This window comes from Lissotriton helveticus, chromosome 6 (genome assembly GCF_964261635.1).
Source record: "Lissotriton helveticus chromosome 6, aLisHel1.1, whole genome shotgun sequence".
NCBI classification, from domain to species: Eukaryota; Metazoa; Chordata; class Amphibia; order Caudata; family Salamandridae; genus Lissotriton; species Lissotriton helveticus.
The window spans coordinates 1,296,858,688-1,296,873,734 of NC_136067.1; the positions used below are offsets into that span (position 1 = coordinate 1,296,858,688).

Here is a 15,047-nt window from a genome sequence, read left to right on the forward strand (position 1 = left end):
TGTAGCTGAAGGTGTGACATACCACCACTTGCCCTTAACCTATGGAATTTCCTGTAGTATTCTAACTAGTTTATTCTATAGAAGAGGACCTTTACAGTATCATTACTCAAACTTTGATGTGATAATTTCTGAACTTTCTGTGCTAAGAAACCTGAACCCTGTACATACAACTAGAGATGTAGCAAAATACATGAGTGAATATTTTCTAACTTTAGGTAAAATAAATATAGATGATGCACACAAAGATAACTTGACCTGTTCATTACACGAAAAAGAGAAAATGTTTCTAAACATGGTAGAGAAAAGAAGAGAAAGTTTCCAAAAGAAAGCAATAGACAAAAATCAGAAAACCCCTAAATGGGCTGAGAGCATAGGGAGCACCTCAAATGGTGGTGCTAATGCTGCTATGTTGCTGGATTTCGAAAAGAAAGGGAAACTTTGTCTTCAAAGAGAAAGAACCAGTTATTATAATAATAATATATTCATTGGTTCCAATGAGTGCGAACACAATTACAAGGTAATTGGGGGTTGGGGTTTCAAAGATGGGTCAGAGCCTGTGTTTCCTGGAATTTATTATATATGTGGGAACAAGGCTTATTTCAAATTGCCCGACCATTGGTACGGAAGCTGTTACTTTGGTATTGTCTTCCCAAAGATATACCATGTGGGGAAAATCACTGGAAGCACCGAAAAGACTAATGAATTAGTACGCCTAAAAGAGAGAGAGTTGGTGAAATAGTAGGTGATATTTTAAGTACATTGATCCCTACAGTGGGAGTGGCTCAGAATACACACAGAATTCGCAAATTGTCAACAGTAGTAGATCGGTTATCGACTGACACTGCTGGAGGCTTCCTGATGGTCAATACCGAATTGGTTGCAGTCAGATCAATGGTTTTACAAAACAGGCTTTCTCTTGATACATTATTGGCAAAAGAGGGCGGAGTCTGTCGAATGTTGAAAGCGCAACATTGTTGCACTTACATACCAGACAAAAGTGTGGAAATCAAAGGGTATGTGAGGAATATTACAAATTTGGAAAAAGAACTCAAACCACTTGAGGTTGACAGTGCATGGAAGAGACTTACTGATGGTCTCTCCGCTGTTGGTAGTTGGTTTTCTAACCTAGGTAAAAGTCTTGTGAGCAAAATACTGATGCCAATAGCGGGAATAGGTTTAGTAGTGTTCATAATAATAATTTGCTGCAAATGTCGAAAACACAAAAAGAAATATACTGTGAATAAGCGAGGAGTGAACAGAAATGTTGATGAGCTTGAATTAGAAGAATTAAATAATCAAATGTATAAAAGGGTGAAAAATTCTCATCCTAATAAAGATACAGAGAAAAAGCTAAACAGAATGTTTGAAGAAATTGAACTGGGTAAAATGTAAAAAGTTGGCATCTGGTTCCATTAATTTGTGATGATATAAAATATCATCAAAGAGGGGATTGATGGAGCAAGGATTCGCATGTAAAGCGCCTTGCTTTTAATCATGAACCTCGAATAACTTTAATTTATTAATCAATCCGTTTGTCTTATTAATTTTCCCTTTATTCCGACATTTTGGGTGTCTCAATGACGCTTGCTTATGTGTTTACTAATCCTAATACGCTTGCTACTTAAGATGGCGGCTGCTGCTACGCGGGAATTTCTTCTGCGCATGCGTCGGTCATATCCATGTGACGTACTCGCAGTTCTGGTGGGAAACTCTTTGCACTTGCGCAGAAGAACTAAGATGGCTGCTTTATGTTCTCACATGCCTGAAGCTTGCATTGCTGCTTTTGCTATGCTGTTCGTTCTGCATTACTAACTAAAGCTATAGTTATTATAAAGTAATGGGAGTAGTATATAGATTCATGGTATACAGTGCATTCATTTTTTTCTGTATTCTAAAACTGTTTCTATTTACCTTTCATGTATCGTAATTCTTGGGCATGAGGGACGGGAATACTCCATTTTGAAAATCCTTTCTGCGCATGACAGTCCACAACCAGAGGATGAACTCTGTCATTGAACGCAAGCCAGACAGAAGCACCAGCCAAGATGTGCCTGGGAACTCATGCTTGACCCTACTAAGAAGAAGTCAAAAGACTACAATGTATTTGTCAATAGACTGTTCATTGTTTCACGAACTGAAGTCATCATGAGAACCTGAAATTCGGTGGGCGGGTATTAAAAATTCTGAGGGGCTTGAGAAAGTCAAATCCTAGGAGGTGTGATGACCTGTCCTTTCTTTTGCCCAATCGAAATTGGGGATCCTTACATTTGCAACATTTGGGGGGTGGTACACTGACCCAAAAAACAGTATAACTAGCCTAGGTTTAGCTAGAGAATCTGTCCGACTTGTCCGAATAGCTGACCTGTCACTGACCCAACGCACTCAATAGCTGATCGAGAACAGAGGTGCTGCGGAGAACTCTGTCAAATTAATTCACAGACCCAATCGGGGTTTTGGGAACCTTAAGTGCTGGCGAAGCACTTTGCTGGGGAATTTGATAACCCAATCGGGGTTCTGACTGATAGCTGCAGAGAGGGAGTAGCGCAGGCGTTGCAACTGAACTGCGGGTGCTGGTCTCAACTTTGGTGGTCCGTCCTGATCCAAATCTGGTTTTCCTGTCCTAATTTCCATACTGCACCTGCTGGCCTACTGGCAATTGTTCCCCTTGGGGTTTCTCCTGTCCTTAACTGACCCGTGGCCAGGGTTGGTCTCCACACTGAACTAGGTAAATATAATTCTGGGAGGGGAACGCACTTACATCCTTTTCTTTAACCTTTCCTGAAATCTTGCTAAAATCGTAATCGCATATGTTCCTTTTTTCCCTTTCCCTTGTGACAAAATACTGAAGTCGTGAAAGTGCCTTTATTAGCATGTTCCATTTTCCCCCTACCTTATAGGTTGGATACTAAAGTACTGTCTCTGAATAAATAGATGTTCCTTCTCTTTACCCTCCCTTTACTGAACTGAAGAGATCATTCCTGAATCATTAGCGTGTTCCACTTTTACCTTTCCATTAGTTGTATGGTTATTCCAATTATCGTCATTCGACATGGAGTTCCTTTTCTCCTATCCATTTCATTAACAGTGATTGAACTGACATTCTAGCATGTCCCTTATTTTCCCCGTCCTTTAGAAAATACCATTTCCAGTTTGATTCCAAGACGTTTATTTCCAGTATGCTCCTTGTTCTTACCTTCCCTTTACATGGTTATACTAGTTATTGACAGTTTACTTGCTGTGAACCTCATGCTTTCTAACCTTGAAGGAAACTAGATAAAGGTTTTCAAAACTTCCCGAGTCTGTGGTCATTACATGAGTGTAAAAGTTATAAATATTATGGTATTGTTGACTGCTTATCTTTTCACCTAGCTCCCTGATCTGTTGTGGTCATAGGTACCGGTGACAAGGATTGGTAAGTCACGGGTATAGGAAACAGTTAGAAGTTTATGGATTGGATTACTGGTAGTAGAGTGTAGGTTACCCGATTATATTTAGTGTGGTGAATTGAAATTTATGGGCCCAAGTGTGCATATGGTAAAATTACTAGTCGGGTGACCTGCACGCTCTATCAATGCACCCATGGCCGAATACAGCTACGGGCACATTGGCGGTAGTTATGTGTAGATAAGAGGACAACTATTACAAAATAAGGGAAACAATGGCAAAATGCTGGACTTGACAAACCAGAGGTACCTTTTCGCATTAGGGCCCACAACGCCATACAGAAGACATTTGTGACAAAGTTCTGGAACTGGTATATTGTATGTAAATTTAGGTACAAGAGGGGCACTCATCTGAAAGACATACCAGAAGCGGACTGCTCCAATGGAGGCAATTTTTGACAGTTATGTAGGCAGTTCCTTTGTGAGAGTCCAGGTTACTATATATGAAGCACGAGCCACCCAATCAAAAGGTGGCATGCTTCATCAGTGGCATGTGCTCCTCGTTGAGCTGGAGCAGCAATGCCCACCGGGCATCACAGGGGGGCCCTTTGCTTAGAGGTCTACAATAGATCCTCAAGAGTACATATGGGGAGGGGTAAAAGGGTTTTTGTGATGAACAAATGCAGGTTGGTCAAATTGGTGTTGAGTAAAATTAGCACAAGGTCCCCTACCAAATAGGCGTATTCTAGGGGCCCTTTTATAATGAACTTCAACTTACTGTATATTACTCCCTATTTTTAACAATTAACATAGGCCCCTAGAATAAAACTAATTTAAGTAGTAAACTGGACCCTCACCATGGAACTGCACACCTGACTGTTTAATTATATGTTCAGGGACAGTGTGTGCTGGACTGGAACTTCTCTCAGTCCATCCCCTTCTTGGTATATGGCAATTTCTGACAAATGGCTATGTCCATAGCATGTTTTGGAAAACACACACAGCCAATAGGTCTTACTTTCGTTAGCTATTGGCTTTGCCAATTGTTTTCGCCGTGCCACTGTGATGCTGTGCAGAGTTGCTTAAGCCTTTCATGAGGCGCCTCCGTCATTTTGTAAGGGAGCGAACCACACAACTACTATTGTTTTCAGTTTAGTTACTGATCAAAGTTTACTCTGTAACTAAAAAGATAATATAACGCTAAGAGCATTTATTTTTTATTAAGTCCGAACATCAGGAAAACTGAAAGCAATACTTGGGAGTGTGGAGTTAACAGTGAAACAATGCAGGGGAGGGTGGGGAGTGAACAGCGAAGCAACAGAGGGGTTGTGGAAAAGCAACACTGAGGCAGGAAAGCAATAGGGAGAAGCACACGAGCAAGCCCAAGAGTAAAGGGCATGGGGTGAAGTAGTCTGGTGAAAGAGCAATACAAATTGCAGCAGACCTTGAGAAATATACTCGCCCACGCACTATCACAAGTCAGATTTTATCAGGGCGAGCTATTTTTAGAGTTGTTGGAAATGGCCCTTTTTGCAGGGTTATCCCCAAACTTTTTGCTTCTTCCTCCTATTTTTTCCTGACCCGTTTGTGTTGGTTTTAGCACTCTGGGCACTTTACCTCTGCTAAACAGTGCTAAAGTGCATATGCTCTCTGTGTAAATTGTGTTATGGATTGGTGTTTCCATGATTGGATATTTGATTTACTTGTTAGTCCCTAGTAAAGTGCACTGAGTGTGCCAGGGCCTGTAAATCAAATGCTACTAGTGGGCCTGCAGCACTGATTGTGCCACCCTGAAAAGGTAACTCAGAGCTGCCATTGCAGAGTCTGCACGCAGTTTGTAACTGCCATGTCGACTTGGCCAGTGCACACACTTGCCAGTCCCTAACCTTCCCTTTTCTTACATGTCAGGCACCCCTAAGGTAGGCCCCAGATACACTACTCCCTGCCCACAGGGGTATGTGAAAGGTAGGACCTGCCCCAGTGTGTGTGGCATGTCCTGATAGTGAATTACAGCCAATTCTTTTTTTTTACTATTGCAAGGCTACCTGTTCCCCATAGGACAAAATGGGGAGTTCGTTTATAACATCTTGTAAACACAACTGGCTCAGGGAATTAGGTAGGGAAATAACGTTTAGTATGCCTCTTTTAGTGAAGGTGATTTTTAGATTCTGTGTTTGAAAATACCACTTTTAGAAAGTAGGTATTTTCTTGCCCAGTCATCCCGTGTGCATCTGCTGGAATGTGGATTGCCTGTCTGGGTTTTGGATGACAAAAGGCTGGGGAGCAGGAGTGGCTCCAGATAGTCTAGGTGGGTCAGGAAAAGGCTGAATAGGCCTGGACTGCAATTGGAGAAGGGGGAGGAGATGTCCTTGCACCTCAAAGGGCCTGGTCTGCCTCTGACAATGCTGTCTTCACCTCCTGCCAGGAAGTCACACCTGGAAAGGCAGAACTGGATCTGGCTGGGCACAGCCACTCTCTGCCTAAGAGATCAAAGGATTTTGGGATATACATATTGGGGCCCAGACCCCTGAACTTCAGAACTCTTTCGGACTAAGATGACTGCCAAGAATAAGAGCCGGAAAAGCTGTGAGGAGGAACTACTACTTTGCTGTATGCTTTGCTGTGTTGGCCTGCAGTGGCTGCTTCTGCCTTGGGCAGAGAAAGGACTGGACTGAACTTTCTGCAACCTACTTTTCTGAGTTTCTCCAAGGACTTGAGGTAGAGCTTGCCCCCTGTTCAAGAAGTCTCAAGAACAGCAAAGACTTCAAGCTCTTCTGCCCTTAGCACTGGGGACTGTGTGTTTTGTGCTGCAACAGAAGTAAAAGCATCCGGACCATGCCACTGCTGACTTTGCGTCCTGACAACACCGCAGTGTGCCATCCGTAAAGCTTCAACGAGACCCTGGTCCCACGGACGACGCCTGCTGATGGCGCCACTGAGCCGCTGCCCGCACCGCGACCTGTGGGCACCACACTCGGCACGCCTCACTTCACGACAATGCCTTGGTATCCCGACGACCCCACTCCATGCCGAAATCTATGCCGTTGCTTTGCACAGTGGTTCGAGGGCACCGCTCGTAAAGTTACACGGCGCACCGCCCTCGACCGCACCGCAGCCTTGGCCTACCGACACTGACTCCCGTTTCGTCAGCCGATAACAGCACTTCAACAACAACGATGCTGTTTGCACCACGACCTACCAGCACCGCGACGAGGACCGCATTCACTTCACACTGCGACCCTGGTCTCACAGACAACGACATCTGATGCTGCCACCGTGACCTGAGGGCACTGCACGCCACACAGATGCACTTCGCACAGAAGCACACAAAGCCTACCGAAGCCAGCGCTCCTGTCTTCAACAGAGAGGAGTTTGATCTGCAGCGTGTGTGACTTAGAGGGCCCCGACGAATCCTGCAACGACCTCCAGAACTGACGCCTGTGAAAACCGTGCTTTCGAAAGCTCAACGAGAGGTCGCTGACTCCCTGCATTTCTAAAAGGTACTGTTTGCAGGTCTTCCTGACGCCGTAGCTGACCCGCAACACCGTGGTCAGCCAGAACTATTCGGATTTGTTTGTTCATGACGCCGTGATAGTCCCGGGCGGAGCTATCGACATCAAGGAACTGTTTTTCAAGCATATTTGGATAACTGAAGATTTTTAAGTACTGTATTGTAGATTTTTATCATTTTTGGTCTTGTCTTATGTATATAAAAATATTTGATTTTTTTCTAACCTGGTGTGGTGTCCTTTTGTAGTGCTTACACTGTATTACTGTTAGTTATGTGCAAATGCTTTACACACTGCCTCTAAGATAAGCCTGACTGCTCGTGCCAAGCTACCAAGGGGGTGAGCAGGGGTTATTTTAGGAGTGTAACTCCCTTATCCTGACTAGAGTGGTGGTTTCTGACTTGCTTTGGCACATGCCATAGCCTACCAAAAATCTGATTTCTAACAAGAGCCTACTGACCTGTTCTGGTGAGCTGATAAAAGTACAGATGTCCTGTTCAGTCAGACGGTGATGGAGCAATGAAGATGCCTTTAAATCTAGTTTATATATTGTCACATTTGCCCCAGGTTCAACAGCAGAGGTCAAATGTTGGTTTAGTTCTTCTTACAACTTGCTGCTTATTTTATACTGGAGGTTGGGGTTTAATTTGCTTTTTCGGACTGCAAAATTATAGTATTTTGCTAAATGAAATGTCTGACAATCATGCTATACAAGGAGTGGGATATAAAAGGCTGTAGAATGTCTTTTTTTCTCCAAAAACACAACATTTAAACAGCTTGTAAATTACCTGCACAAATATTTCAAACTATAGGTCAGTAATTAGGAAGGCACATTCTTCATAATTCTGTGTGATGGAAACAAAGATTTTAATAGGATCCAAACAAACCAGGATACTTAACTTGGTGATGTACAAATGAAAACATTTTCGCTGAAATCCAATTTCAAACGCGTCGACGGCGACCTCTTCGATGTCGAAGATCTTTCTCGATGCCGAGGAACGCCTCCTCGATGACGAATGCCGAGCCGACGACGACCGGCGGTGTCGCCTAGACGGCAAGCGCCGGTGTCTGCTAGACCCATCTCGACGTCGGTGGTACCTCGACGACGAAGTTGTCTTAGACGTCGACCTCGACGAAGGTCTCGACGTCAATCCCCTCGACGTCGAACGACGACGACGCTTCGATCCAGAGCCCTGGGGAGACGGGGAACACACCGTGGTCATTCCTCTCGATGCCGACGTCGACGGAGAACGATGTCGTTTCCTGGCCTTTTCTTTACTGGCCTTTAGAGGCCTCAGCACGGGCAGAGGAAGGAGCCCCTTCATGCCCAGACCCACCTTGGTCACGCTGTCTTCGCTTCTCCAATCCTTGAAGCAGAGTCTTCTCCCTGTCCCTCAGGGTCCTGTTGGAGAACTGTTGGCAGATCTCGCAATCCTCTGGGACATGAGAAGGGGGCAGACAATGAATGCACACCCTGTGCTTGTCTGATTTGGCCTTCTTTCCAGCACACTCTGGACACCTATCAAATAGGGATGGCATATTCGATAGAAAGAGTGGCTAAACTTACTAGAAAAACACCAGCAAGAGCAGAAAGGGCCAAAGAACGTCGAGTGAAAGCACTTTGAACACTTTTAAAAGTGCAAAAAGATTAGAATAACACCCAAAAAGGGAAAGCTCAATGCTCCAGGGTCCTGCTAGCAGGAGCCGGAAAAAAGAACTGGAAGTGGAGGGAGTTGATGTGCATTCTGGGATACCAGGAGAGTTCTGGAAAGTCTCCTTAAAGGCACGGTATCCCTTTTTAAGCCACATAATGGCAGCCTATGGGGGCTTGTCTGTCCTGTCCTTCCTCTCTATCATTCCAAGGATTTGGTGAAGGGGGGAAGTGGTTTCCATGGTGTAACATGGCAGACAGGTTTAAATGTGATATTGGTGGAATATCCTTTGCATTTCTAGTTGAAGTACTGGACAGTGTAGCCTTGCATGTATAGGCTGCATTATCTGTCTTTAATTATCTCTCTTAAGTGTCTATGCAGTACTGCAAAGAAGACAGTTTAAGAGATTATTTTTGATTGCTCCGGGGTCCCCGCACATGAGCGGGACTATTCACTAGATTATGACTATACACAGAGATCCCCTACTACAGAAGGATGGCTTCCCTGTAAAAGTTAGTGTACTTGTGCTCTCTGAGAAAGAAACCAGTAGAACTGAAGCACTGTTGGATTATCAAGACATATACATCTCCTCTTAAAAATGTGGTTTAAGAACATGTTTCTACTGTTTGAATTGCCAGTACAAAAATGTATATTAACGTGCAGCAAGGCTAATAGAAAGATCAAAGAATTGCAAGTCCAGGGAATAGAAAGTAACGGTTGATACATGTCTGGATAGGGTCCACTCTGCTTGCTAGTCCCTACTGTTTTGTGGGTATTTGTGGGTATTTGTTTCAGCATTTCATTTGTCAATGAAAGAAATACGCAACTCAAATTAATTAAAGCACGCATTTCTAAGTGTATGCTCTTGTACTTTGCAAAATGTTAGATATCGCTATGCAAAATAAGAAAACAGTTTAAAAGTCATGTTGCATTCCCAACTTTTTAATTCAGGGTTGCTTTTTCCAAGCCATTTAGTTGTATTTGCTGAATATCAAACAAATCAAATTCATAAGCGCAATGTTAAATGAAAAATGTCCGTGAACAGCAGATCCTGGAGAAATGATGGAGGCAGTAGCAGATGTATGGCAGAACATTTGGGACACCTGCCGGATTGCCATGAACTGGGCTTGTGCTTCCACTGGTAGTGGACTGGCGGAAGCTCTATTACATGTTTTTGGGCTGTGAATGGGGATCCATTGGCTGGGTTTAGCTCCCCCGCGATAGATACTTCAGAGTTGGGGTTGAGGTATGGGTGGGGGGTTGGTTGGGCTGGGGTTGTTTTGGTCACCAGGTCATTTGTTATCACAGGCACGATGGGGTTCACACTCACACCACCGCGGCTTAATGTCCGCACTGCATGACAACAGTCTCTCGAATGGCTAGCCTGAATGAAGGGGGGCATGGTCAGCAAAGGGGCCTTTGTATTGTGAGGCGGAATGTTCAAGGGATGTTGGATAAGGTCAAGCGGGGGGCAGTGCTCCAGCATGCGAAGCGCCTGCGAGCGGATATCCTTCTGTTGCAGGAAACACACGTTATGGGCACGAGGGTCCTGTGCTTGCAGCGCTTTGGCTTCCAGCAGGTTTTCCATTCAGGCTTTAGTAGGGGGTCGAGGGGAGTGGCTATACTGATACACCGGAGGGTTCAGTACACACATGAAGAGCAATGGTATGATCTGCAGGGACGCTATGTGATCATTCGGGGCAAGATTGGCGACTTCCCCATAATACTGGGTAGTGTGTATGCACCGCCTCCGCTGCAATGGACTCTAATAGAAAAGCTGAGGTTACTCTGGGCGGAGATGCCAGATGATATGTCAGTACTGGGTGGGGACTGGAATGACGTTATGCAATTGGCACTCGATAGGGCAGGATCTGATGCGGGTGCCAGGGGAGGCCTACCCACGAAGCTGCGCATTGGTGACGGAAATGGATTGGGTGGATGTGTGGCGTCGGGCGCACGGCGCGGCCAGGGAATACACCTATCTATCGGCAGTCCATTAGACATTCTCTCGGCTAGATTACCTATTTGTACCTAGGGCTGGGGCGGGTAGAGTGTTAGCGACTGAAATATTGCCCCGAGGCCTCTCAGACCACTCCCCCATCTCCATGGAGTTGGACACTGGGAGGAATAAGCAGCCATTCTGTTGGCGCTTAGCTGTGTGGAACTTGCAGAAAGCGGACTATACGACCCACATGGGGGAATCCATCGCTCAATACCGGAAAGAGAATGAGGGCACTGTGTCTAGTGCGGCCACGCTCTGGGAGGCACTGAAGCCAACGTTGCGGGGGGGTGGACATATCATGGTGTGCAGCCGCCCGCAGGCAGCGGAGGGACGCGCGGATCCGAGCTGAGGCTCACATAGAGCAGCTTGAGCGACAGACTCGAGAGTCGGGCAGCGAGCTGGGAGTGAGGCAGTTACTTCTGGCTCGACAAGAATGTGCGGCCCTGCTGATGGAAGAGGCGCGTAAGGCCTGGCTCGCCACACGCAGCAGGGTGTGCCAATGGGGGGACAAGTCGGGGAAAATGCTGCATCGGTTGTGCCCGGGAACCATGCACGCGCAGACCTTGCCTGCAATACTGGACTCGGCTGGGGGCCGGATTACTGACCCATTGGCTATTGCGGAGAGCTTTGCAGAGTACTTCGCCGACCTGTATGCCCCTCGAGAGTGCCTAGAGGCTACCATGATAGAAAAATTTATAGCAGACCTGCCGCCTAGGGCGTTGTCTGACGACCAGCGAGATCAGCTGGAGGTTCCCTTCTCGGAAGAGGAGCTGGGGGTGGCTCTGGGGGAGCTGAGAGCAGTGAAAGCTCCCGGCCCAAACGGGTTCCCCAGTGAATTCTTTCGCCACTATAATTCGCAGTTGGCCAGGCACTACAGAGCAGTGGTGGAGGAGGCCCGGGAGAAGGGGGCGCTTCCTCCTGATTGAAGGCACGCGGAGGTGGTGGTATTTCAGAAACCTAGACGCCCTCCGGAGAGCCATGCGTCCTACCGCCCCATCTCTCTTCTAAATGTTGAAGCCAAGGTCTTGGCGAAGGCGTTAGCTAATCGACTATTGCCACATATAACATCCCTGATACACCCGGACCAGGCGGGCTTTATGCAACAGAGGGCTACTAGACATAACATCAGGAGGGCGCAGGTGGCAGCTGCGGCGATTCGGCAGTTAGGGGAACCAGCGGCGTTGCTCCTGGCAGATATGGATAGGGCGTTCGGCTCCCTGAGCTGGGTCTATTTATTTGCCCTACTGCCTAGGCTCAACCTGGGTCCGCGCTTCTTATCATACATAAAATTGCTATACACTGGCCTCACGGCAACGGACAGAGTTGCGGGAGCGGTCTCCTCTGCTTTTGAGATTCCGAAGGGTACGCGGCAGGGGTGCCCTATCTGTTTGCCCTAGCCATGGAGCCATTGGCGGCGTGGGCGCGCATAGATGTGCAGGTCCATGGGTTTGAATGGGACACGGGTCTTTCCGACAGAATAGCTCTATACGCGGACAATATTCTCTTCTTCCTAATGGTCCTGGATAGAACAGGCCCAAGGTTGTTGGAGATCATGCAGATTTTCGGGGAGACGTCGGGCCTATACATGAACCCCCGCAAAGCCACACTGTGGGTCCTAGACGGGCAGACGAAGGTGGGACCGTTGGCGTCCACGGTAAAGTTAGCTGCAGGAGGATTGAAGTACTTGGGGTTATTATTGTCAGATGTTCCAGCAGTGGCATGGTAGCGTAATGCGGCACCTGTGTGGGAGAGGACACGGGCGGACATCGGGTCCTGGTCCGCATGCCTCCGACGCTGTTCTGTAGATCGGCAATTTTTAAATGGTGGCGCTTCCCAGTCTCCTTTACCAGTTACAGAACCACCCATTCCCGATTCCAGCTCGATGGTTCCGCATGGTAAACTCTGTGCTAGGGCAGTTCCTGTGGGAGGGGGAGAGGGTGCTGGTGGTGGTACGTACATGCTTCCTCTCTACATACAGCGGGGGATTGGCTTCACCTGACCTCCTATCCTACTACCAGGCCTCGCACCTGTTGGTCCTCAATGACTGGTGGTACGGGGACAGGGGGATCCAGCATACACGCTAGAGCGCGGTCTGATGGGTCAACACACACTACACACTATACTGTACTCAGCCAGGCTACGTGGTGCACTGCCGCCGGCTACGAAGGTGGTGTTCATGATCTGGAAGCAGGCGCTACGCGCATGGGTTGGTGGGGGGTCTTGACACGGGAAACCCCCCTGTGGAATAACGGGAGGCTGCCCCAGTTGGCTGCTCTGTCAGGACTCAGGGGGTGGGATGCCATCGGCATTTCCACGTTGGGCGACCTGGTGGCTGATAACACTATTAAGTCCTTTCGGAATTTACAGGAGGAATACCAATTGCAGTCGACACAGTTCAATCAATACTTACAGCTGAGACACGCGCTATCCCCAAGTTTGCGGGGTCTGGAGGACATCCCCGAGTTCAGTCCTATAGAGGCCAAACTCTTTATGGGAGATCTGGGAGACAGGACGATCTCGCGCATATACCAAACCCTAGTGAGGCACTGCTCCCCCACATTTCAGAAGCTGCGGGGGGGATTGGGAGGCTGACGTGGGCGTGCTGGAGGAAGAGGACTGGGTGGAGGCGCTGGCGTCCCCGCGTGGGATAGCCATTGCAATGCGACTTCGACTGGTCCAATTTAAATACCTTCATAGGGTGTATTTTACCAGGATGCGCATTTGGCTGGCGGGGATGATGTCCTCGCCGATATGTTTGCGCTGCAATCAGGCGGACGGCACATTTATCCACACGATATGGCACTGTACAGCACTAGAGGGCTTTTGGGGGGGTTCTTTGCATGCCTCTCGGAGGTCCTGGGGTGGCAGCGAGCCCGCACACCGCAGTTGGCCCTTTTACACGTAATGGAGGGGGTGGGAGGTAACCGCTACAAACGACACCGCTTATTGTTAGGACTCACCTTAGCAAAGCGAAATATTGCACAGGCATGGAATGCGACGAGGGCCCCATCGGTAGCAGTCTGGAAAAATGGTCTTGATTTCTGCATGGGTCTGGAGCAGCCTATTTTTGTGGCAAGGGGGTGTCCACACAAGCATTCTAAAATCTGGAACAGGTGGGCAGAATATCGGGGACTGTGGCTGGACCCTCCTGTGGCAGATGAGCAGATACTGCCGGGTTAGGGGGAGACTGCATGCGAATACAAAGGAATGTGCAGACGGGGTGGTCCGAGTGCCTTACGGTATATGGGTATTCTGCATAACTGTGATTTTGGAACTGTGGACTTGTGTGGCCTGGGGGGGGGGGGGGGTGTTTAGGGGGAGTTGGGTGAGGGGGGAGTTGGGGGTATGGGAGTTTTTTTTTTATACGCTAGTGTCTTTGGGGCAGAAGTTCCTGGGGGGCTGAAAGACTTAGACCCGAACAGTCAAGGGCAAATGTGAATTTGTTGTAATGATTGTGCAGTTGCCTCTGGGTTACAGGGTGCTGCTTGATATGTGCCACTTGACTAATAAAATTTGTTTAAAAAAAAAAAAAAAAATGTCCGTGAACTTGAATTAAGTGCTGGGACTGAGGTCACGTTGAAAAGTTTGTTGCCCCAGAAAGATTATTTTGCAGATGCCATTTGGTGTCAAATGTCTTGATGTGGTTCTTCGGTTGTGTTTGAGGAAGGGAAAAGTTGTTACTCTCTTAACCCCTTTTTAGGTCTCGGCTAGCGTAGGCTGCGCACATGCGCAGTCTCGCTTGCGAGATCTTATGTTTTAGGGTAGATTTCACTAGCGAGGTTAAGCCCCGCCCCTCTTTTCCATTGGCTGGCATCACCATTTAGGGTAAACGGTGGCCAGCCATTGGAAAAGAGCGTCTTGTGATTTACGCTTTTCTCTTTGGAGGAAGAGGCAGAATACGTAACAAGGCACAGCATTTAGAATCTAAAAGATCATTTATTCTTTTACCGAAGTGTTACTTATATATTTTTCAGAAGTTTGCTTATGCGGAGGAAGAGTTTGGTATAGGGTATGTACTTCATCACCAAATGTGTGCGGTGTAATTGTCCTTCCAAGCTTGTACCGATTTATCAGTTGGTGAAAAGATAGTACAGGACAACAGTTGTCCATTCAGAGTTCTTTACATTTTATTGGTTGGGAATGGGACTGCTGCAGTGTAGAAAATATTTTTCAACCCTTCCCTTTTACCAGTAAAAGACATCACACATACACATTGCTCTACAAAGGTATAAACACAAGTAAATACGTACTTCAAGAGGAATTCTGCCGCCTGCTCATCAGTGTACCAATCGGGCAAGTTGAGTTTAACTCTAAAACGCTCGCCCAGATAGCTTAGCACCTGCTTCTGGTTGGTGCACCGTTCCTCCATTACCATCCTTAACATCTGTGAGATGCAGTTTTTATAGAAGGAGTTGTCTTCCCTTCCTTTGATTAGCTCGTTGAAAATTTGGTAGTCTGTTAAATTAACCAGCGCCTGATTAAAAATAAGGAACAATGTTAA

General features: G+C 47.0%; 1 protein-coding gene across 1 annotated transcript in view; it reads right to left on the reverse strand.

Moving 5' to 3' along the window:
* POLR1B (RNA polymerase I subunit B) overlaps positions 1-15,047 on the reverse strand; it is a 330,217-nt gene that overhangs the window by 170,402 nt on the left and 144,768 nt on the right. Inside the window, exon 6 of the mRNA XM_078649044.1 lies at positions 14,797-15,020. Within this exon, the coding sequence (XP_078505170.1) occupies positions 14,797-15,020 (224 nt within the window). The remainder of the gene's footprint in view (positions 1-14,796; positions 15,021-15,047) is intronic.